The sequence below is a fragment of the Nymphalis io genome, chromosome 1 (assembly GCF_905147045.1).
Source record: "Nymphalis io chromosome 1, ilAglIoxx1.1, whole genome shotgun sequence".
Classification (NCBI taxonomy): domain Eukaryota; kingdom Metazoa; phylum Arthropoda; class Insecta; order Lepidoptera; family Nymphalidae; genus Nymphalis; species Nymphalis io.
The window spans coordinates 3,971,992-3,980,432 of NC_065888.1; the positions used below are offsets into that span (position 1 = coordinate 3,971,992).

The 8,441-nt window shown below is 30.3% G+C and overlaps 1 protein-coding gene across 1 annotated transcript; it reads left to right on the plus strand.

Annotated features, from left to right (window-relative positions):
• The first annotated feature begins 1,051 nt into the window (after nucleotides 1-1,051).
• LOC126781117 (odorant receptor 67a-like) lies at nucleotides 1,052-5,351 on the plus strand. The gene is made up of 5 exons (XM_050505946.1): nucleotides 1,052-1,809; nucleotides 1,887-1,986; nucleotides 3,202-3,303; nucleotides 4,150-4,305; nucleotides 5,289-5,351. The coding sequence occupies exons 1-5, from the start codon at nucleotides 1,052-1,054 to the stop codon at nucleotides 5,349-5,351; spliced, it is 1,179 nt and encodes a 392-aa protein (XP_050361903.1).
• The last annotated feature ends 3,090 nt before the right edge of the window (nucleotides 5,352-8,441 follow it).

An 8,441-nucleotide genomic window follows, 5' to 3' on the forward strand; every position in this document is an offset into this window, starting at 1 on the left:
ATATTAAAAGAAGTTAGAAAACCAACAACACACTTGAAGTTTGTAAGGATATTTCTTAATTTATAAGATTACATGTAGCATATTATTTTATTTAATACAAGTTAATTATTTTATTTGTAATAAATATGTTTAGTTTTTTCTCAGTAAATAAAATAATTAGACTCGAAAAAAGCACGTGTTTCATTATCTTATTTTCCATATAAAATATGTCAAAATTAAAGGACAACTACGCCTATGGTTAAATTTTCTTTAAGTTTAGTTGCTTTAATTTTCCGGGCTCAGTGCTCACAATGAGACGAGCCTGCAGCCATCATTACTGTAGGTATGCGCCGTCTTTCATTCCTGCCTCCACTCTCCCAACTTCGTTGTTCGATGCGTGAATACTTTTCGGGATATTAAAAGTCACGCTCCTATTATATGAGGATAGTTTTGTATGCTTTTGTATTTTCTTACATTATATTTTATGGTGAATATAAAAGTATTTTTAAAATTAGCTTGAAAATGTCCTATTGCTCGACGAGCGCCCTTTCAGTTCTGAAGAAGGTTTGTAGCATAATCTATTACGATTCACAATTCGCGCCATGAGATAAAATTGACTTAAAATTATAAACACAAGTTAAGCACATGAAAACTGTACAGCTGTATGTGACGTCATCTTTGGTTAAAACCCACTTATGTTCGTCCTATCTAATGGAGCATCACGCCTCTAAAACCTACTAAGTTGTGTAAATATTATGAAGCAAAAAGAATAAAAAAAATAATTGTCATTTTTATTTGGGAATAATATTCAGTATTTACAAACGTACAAATTTCGAATGTAATAAATAGATAACTGTTAGTTGACATCACTTAAGCGGTATATTAATTTGTGTAATGACATAATTGGTTTGACGAAGTGTGTAATTTTTTAATCAGATACCACACCGATAAGTAATTAACAAATTATATGCCACGGTAACTAAATAATTTTTAGTTTAAAATGCCTTAATAACTTCGTCGCAATTACAAATGTAGAACGTAGAGTGCTCATTTTGCCGTCTCCTTAGTAAGGATGGCTACGTCTAAACTATCTGATTGCTTTAAAATAAATTTTATTCTTCTAAAATTTTTCGGAATATGGCCTGGATACAATTCAGCCAAATACTACAAATGTTATTTGGTCATATTTCTCTTGATTAATTCATTCATCTATAATACTTTGCTTATCTTAAATTTATTATTTACGCCACGAAAAATAGATCTAATTATTCGAGAAGTAATTTTTTTATTTACTGAAGTGGCGGTAGGTGGTAAAGTTTTTATGATACTTTTAAAGCGGAAGGAAATCTTTGATGCCTTGTATATATTAGATTGTGAAGCTTTTAAAGGTGAAGATGACGCTAGTAGGCAAATTTTAAAAAGACATGTCTCTAAGTACAAAACTTATTGGAAAATATACGCCATTATATCAAACTTTTCTTACTCTTCGCAAGTGTTCTTACCGATATTCGTATATTTGATATTCAACACAAAAATGGAATTGCCGATATGCAAATACTATTTTTTAGACGATGATGTCAGACGACACTATTTTATATTTTGGTTCGTTTACCAATCAGTTGGAATGTACGGTCATATGCAATATAATGTTAACATTGACACATTAATCGCTGGCTTTTTGATGATGGCAATAGCACAAATCGAAGCACTGAATAATGTATTGAAACATTTGAAAGTTGCCAAAAACCATACGAAGGATTATAAGCGAAGGGATACTGTCCAAATTATGAGATTAAATCATTATTTAAAGCATTATGAGCAGATCCTCAAGTAAGTTAATTTAATTTATAAAAGTAATTTATTTGTTTCCAATAACCATTTGTTTTAATGCTAATATTTTATTCTAGATACTGTTCTGCGATACAGGATATTATTGGCATAACAATGTTCATTCAATTTGGAATAGCGTCAGTAATCATTTGTGTCATTTTGTGTGGATTGCTTTTGGTAAGAATTTTAATAGTAATATATATATTTTTTATAGAGTAGGTAGGCGGACGAGCATATGGGCCACCTGATTGTAAGTGTCACCAACGCCCATGGACTTTGGTATTGTAAGAAATTTTGACCATCCCCTACATCATCAATGCGCCACTTACCGTGGGCACTAAGATGTTATGTACTTTGTACCTGTAATTACACTGGCTCACTCACCCTTTCGGAACTCACCTTCACCAAACCGGAACACAACAATACCAAGTACTGCTGTTTTGTGGTAGAATATCTGATGAGTGGGTGGTACCTACCCAGACGAAGACGACAAAATTCTACCAAAAAAAAAAAAAAGTTTTGTATACGTTCATTATGCGTTAATTAAAAGAGGCACATTTATCACCTGCGCTACTCATTGAAAATGCTTTAGGCTTTATGCTGTTGGATTGTTTTCATCATCTTAATGGTTGTTGCTTCGTCTGCTAGGCTGATGAAACAAAAATCTCTTGGTCGGCTCACATCAGCACAATTGAAGTAGGATATCTAAACTTTAATTTTAATATAAAATTATATCATGGCCATCTGATCCCAAATTAAGCTTCTACAGAGCTTGTATTATGGAAACCAGACAACTGATATAGTACATATACTATTTTTTTTTTGTAAATACATACTTATATTGATTACACCCGGACTCAGGATAAACAGATATGTTCATGCACACAAATATCTGTCCTGGATGGGAATCGAACCCACAACCTTCGGTGTGAAAGGCAAGCATCCACCAACCACGCCAACCGACTCGTCAAAAGATTCAATTAAATTAAAATTGATTTCGCTGTATTGTTCAATTTCATTTATATTTTGTGTTTATTTTAATTCTTTCATTATTTCTTAATATAAAGACGATGATGATCAGGATCAGTATGAAGATAAAGTGTTTTTAATTAAGGAAATCATTTCACAATTATCGGAAACAATCCCATGCAATGAAACCGTGAAATGGAAATTGTAGGAATCTTACCTCTTGAGGGTTTTCTAGTAATTATTTCTAGTTAAATTATATAATTTAATAATATATTGTTATTAAAATGTCTTGAAGTTACAGGATTGCTATTATTCGGCTAATTTAATAAAAATAATTAATAGATCTATTTTTGTTATATATTATACTCGTAATATAAGCATTTATTTACATATGTCTTTGTTAACTCTTTATCTCTATTACAGCCATCGTCTATAGAAGCTATGGTTTTCATGGTGAGTTATTTATTCGCCATGCTTTTACAAATATTCGTGCCAGCTTGGTTGGGGACACAGCTTAGTCATGAAGTGAGTTTGTTCGACTTATTATTACTTATGTATACTTATATTATAAATGCAAAGAAACTATGGCTGTTTGTTACGCTTTCACGGCTAAACCACTGAAGCGATTCTCATGAAATTTGGTATGAAGCAAACTTGAATTCCAAGGAAGGATCTAGGCTTTTTTATACCTAACACCTGTCCCCTCCCAAACATTAAACTAGTGAAGCTACTAGGAAAACAATTACGCTATAAGTTATAAAATAAAATTTAGAGTAACGATTTGCTAACAATGTTTTTGAACGCTAAAAGCAACGTACGTAAAATATCCAGAACAAACACTAGTAATTATGAAAAAGTTAATCAGTGTGGAACCGAAAACATTTCCATCTGAAATGATTGGGTGATCTTCTTACAAATGATATAAAGGTATGATTGCCATGTGAAAGCTTGCCATAAAAGTTTAACTGAAATTTCTTAAACAAGAGTAATTTATTGTTTTCTTTTGGAACGGGTAATTTATATTAACTCTTGAATAACAAATAAATTACTTTTTACCCGAAACGTTCATATTTTAGAACTAGGGTAGGTATTGTATTTTAAAAGTTTGGAAAATCACAAACTCGGTTTCTTTTGATTAACTTTTAATTACTTTTTTATTTTTACATAAATTTATTTTTTATTTTTTTATTTTTACATTTATCTGTGTACCAACTACATCAAGATATAAATTTTATTATTATTAATAGATATATTTAAGGCCTTGTAATAATATTCTAGACTAATTTAAGAGTTTCAAAACTTATATATTTATGGTTAAAGCGCTTTATTCTTAAACATTTGGACTACTGAAATCATACATAACTGTTTCAGAGCCAGGGACTGATATTTGCAGCGTATTCCAGCGAATGGATACCGAGATCTGAGAGATTCAAACGAAGTCTTAATGTTTTTATGGAACGAGCGAAACGTAATATAGTATTAACCGGTTGGAGGTTGTTTCCCCTTTCCCTTGATACATTCACATCTGTAAGTAAAAATCAATTATTTCATAAATAAAATCTATCATTTATTATATAAATAGGATATGTTCTTAATAAATAAAGTTAGAAAAGGTATTTAATTCTAAAATCTAAGAATCCGAAAGCCAGTTTTCTTTTAAAATACGGTATTTGATTGTTATTTGATTGTCCCTAATCAAAACATTTAAATAATATTATTTTAAATTGAATAAACAATAATAATAATAAATTATGTTGTTTAAATATGAGAGTGAATCGCAGTATACCGCGGTTAGAACACCACAAGTCGTGTGGTTCGCATCAGACGCGGTGGTGTACTAAAAGATAAGTATTTGCCTATTTGGTCAGGGATTTTGTTGAATATTCAGAATACCGAATTATTTTAATAAGGCTGTATGGGAATATTTTTTTGTTAAAACAGTTGATATTTATTTATTTTAAATATGAGCGAAAATTAGGAGATTTTTGGACCTGATGTTACGTTTTATTTCTACCTTATATAAATGGAATAATACTTATTTCGATAAATTAAATAAATGTGTAACCTCTCAGTGTTGGTAAGGAAATAACATAATAGAGTGGTTTATACACATAAGAACACAAGTATTTAAGCCTTTGAAAAGCAAAAATGCAACAGTTCGTAAATATTCTACTACTGAGCAATAGTCCTTCTCCATTTGCATTCGACACATACAGGTTTCCTCACAATGTTTTCCTTCACAGTTAAGCGCTCAAAGCACATAAACACAAATGACTACGCAAACAATCAAGCTACCTGATTAAATATAATACATTTCATGGGACATGAAACATTTCCCAAAGGATGACCGAGGAATTTAGCATTCACGTCACGATGTGTTCACAGATCTAAATTTTAAAGTCAATACAATAAAGCCTGTTTGTATATTATTATTTTTATCATAAATATTGTGCCAATAATATAAAAATAAGAAATAGCAAACATCTTAATAAATCTATACTTATTTCCAGATTTTAAAAAACGCTTACTCGTTTTTCACTCTTATCAGGAACGTTCAAGATCGGGAAACATAGAAAAATATTCATGTTATTTATAATTATATTGCTTATTTATTATATTATAATAATAAATGTAAAAAAATGCTTTGTAGGACTAATAAGTATGAAAATGAATTCCTGTATAATAGTTTTTAACATAAACCCTTAAATTAATAAAATTCAATGAAATTAAATGTGTAAAGTTAATTAAAAAAACGTCGTTTTCTATATTGAATGAGTCGTCGGTCTAGAGACTATTTTAAAAAGCTATAATTCCCGAGACTGTTGTCTCCTTTGAGATTAATCGATCAGGGGGATCATTGACGTATAGCGTTATAATTTCTTTTTTATATATATTTACAAGAAGGGCTTATATAGGTACAAATTAACAACAAAATATTACGACAATAGTAAGCTAGTACAGTGTGATACATCATTATAGGCATTTACAACAACCAATTGAATAAAACTATTCGCATATATAATTATAATGCTAACATTGCACTCAAATTAATAAAGGTGGAAATGAATGACAAAATAATTATAAAAGAAAATATTAAAATCAAACATAAAAATTATATATAAGCAATATTTTACTTAAACTATATATTGCTTATGTAACGAGAGAAATAATATATATCACGTTGCTTGCACATTTTTATATATTGTGTTAATATTTTCATTGGTATGTAAATTTGTTCTTCAATCACGGAAAACATAATGATATAATGTTTTACTGACATATTTGATAAAGAAATTAGTGAAACGTGAGTAAGAATCAAAAACAAATGATAAAATTGACAAATAAAAAATACTAAGTAATATAATAAGAATATGATTATACTAAAATAATAATTATCTGAACATGCATCGGCTTCATGCCTTCATCATTGATTGGGTCTGTTTTGCTTCTGTCATGTCTTACGATAGTAACCATCTTGGAAGTGTTCCTATATATTTAGGAGCGTATGTCTGGCTCAGATTTGAAGCTACAGATCTCTGCGTATGACTCTCTTGAAGCATAACAGCCGATTTTGAAGTAGCTTTAGTGTGTATATGACATCGAAATCGAACTTTTATTATTATTAACAAAGTGTTAAAATAAAATCAAATGATAAATTATGGAACAATAACATCGAGTGTTTTATATGGGTTGCAGTATATATAGTATTTACGCAGTGTATGACGTAGTTTTGTTACAGTACAGTAACAGCCTGTGAATGTCACACTGCTGGACTAAGGCCTCCTCTCCCTTTTTGAGGAGAAGGTATGGAGCTTATTCCACCACGCTGGACCAATGCGGGCTGGTGGAATACACATGTGGCAGAATTTCAGTGAAATTAGACACATGCAAGTTTCCTAACGATGTTTTACTTCGCCGTATAGCACAAGATGAATTAGAATCACAAACTAAGCACATGAAAATTCAGTGGTGCTTGCCCGGATAAACCACGATCATCGGTAAATATTCACGCGTTCTTACCACTGGGCCATCTCGGCTGTAGTTTTGTTACTGGAGAAATATTATTATTTTACTAATAATTGTTGAAAATATTTGGTAACGTCAGAAGCATAACTCATCTATACTGTTATATAAATGCCGCGAAGAGTTTGTTTGTTTGTATGTATGAATTAATCGACTGGGAACAGATTATATATATATATGAGGGTATATATAAGTATTATATATTGTATTAACTGGATCGTTGTGTTAGTAGAATAGGAATAACGAAGAAACAGATAAACGCCAACGATTACGTTTCGATTCGTTTAAGTGAAAATTTGTTAGTAGAATTGTGTTCTAGTCCCATTTGTAATAATATTTTTGCGTCAGATAAGCCATTTATTAAAAAAGTTATAGATTATATTTATAATATCATGATACGACAACAGTGGCTTTAGAGAAACGTTTAACGTGGGTGAAACCGCGTGGACCAATTAAGAATATATGTAAGCGTAAAAATGGAGTAACAGCCTGTGAATGGTCCACTACTGGGCTAAGACCTCCTCTCCCTTTGATTGGTGGATACACATGTGGCAGAACTTCAGTGAAATTAGTCACGTACATTACCTACCGTGGTTTTCCTTCACCGCCGAACACGTGATGAATTATTAACGCAAATTAACCACATGAAAATTCAGTGGTGGTTGTCTGGGCTTGAACCAGCGATCATTGGTTAAGATTCAAGCGTTTTAATCAGTGGACCATTTCTTAATAATGTACCAACGGTAGTATAATTACATATATGTCTTTAAGCTTATATGTAAGTATACGTGTTTTGGCGCACTTTGGGCAAATGTCAAACAGTTGATTGTGATTGGCTAAACGATAATGATGAATTCGTCATCATCACCTATTTACTATATTATTATTATTTTTTATAAAAATTACTAATTTTATACATGATATAGAATAAGTACTAAGTATGTTATATATTATTTATAAGAAAATATGTATCTTCAGTTAAAAGCAATTGTTCTAGACGTTAGAATAATACCATAATAAGCACTTAGCGAACATTACGAAAATATAAAAAACGTCAATGATTAAATATTTATGAAATCCATTATTGTTAAGTGGTATACAGAAAGAATTGTAAACTATTGAAATACCTAATATTTTTTAAATATAATAAGTAACCGGAGCAAATGTTAACCATTACTTACACAACCATTGTGCTATTAACATTGGGATCTAATAATTTATGTCCCTTGTGCTTGTGATTACACTGGCACTCACCCTTCAAACCGAAAGACAACTGAAGTCATGCTAACCAAGTAAAACTATTTACAGTAATACAATAAAGTTATTAAGAAAAATGTTTTAAGCTTATTATATAGGTATGGATATTTATATATGTATATAGTAATCATAATAGTAAAATAAATAAAATAAAATTTTGAATAAATTACTATAACGGAGATAAACCTATGAAAAATAAAAAGCCTTTTTTATTTTATTTTATCCTATGTATATAAAATAAAATAAAAAAGGCTTTTTATTTTTACGGATAATATACAACTTCCTCGTTAATCTAGTAAGTATTTTTTAAAATAAGGCTGTATATCTCGAGGTCTTTGGTTCAAATCCTAGGTCAGACCAATAAAAAAGTTATCGGATTAAAA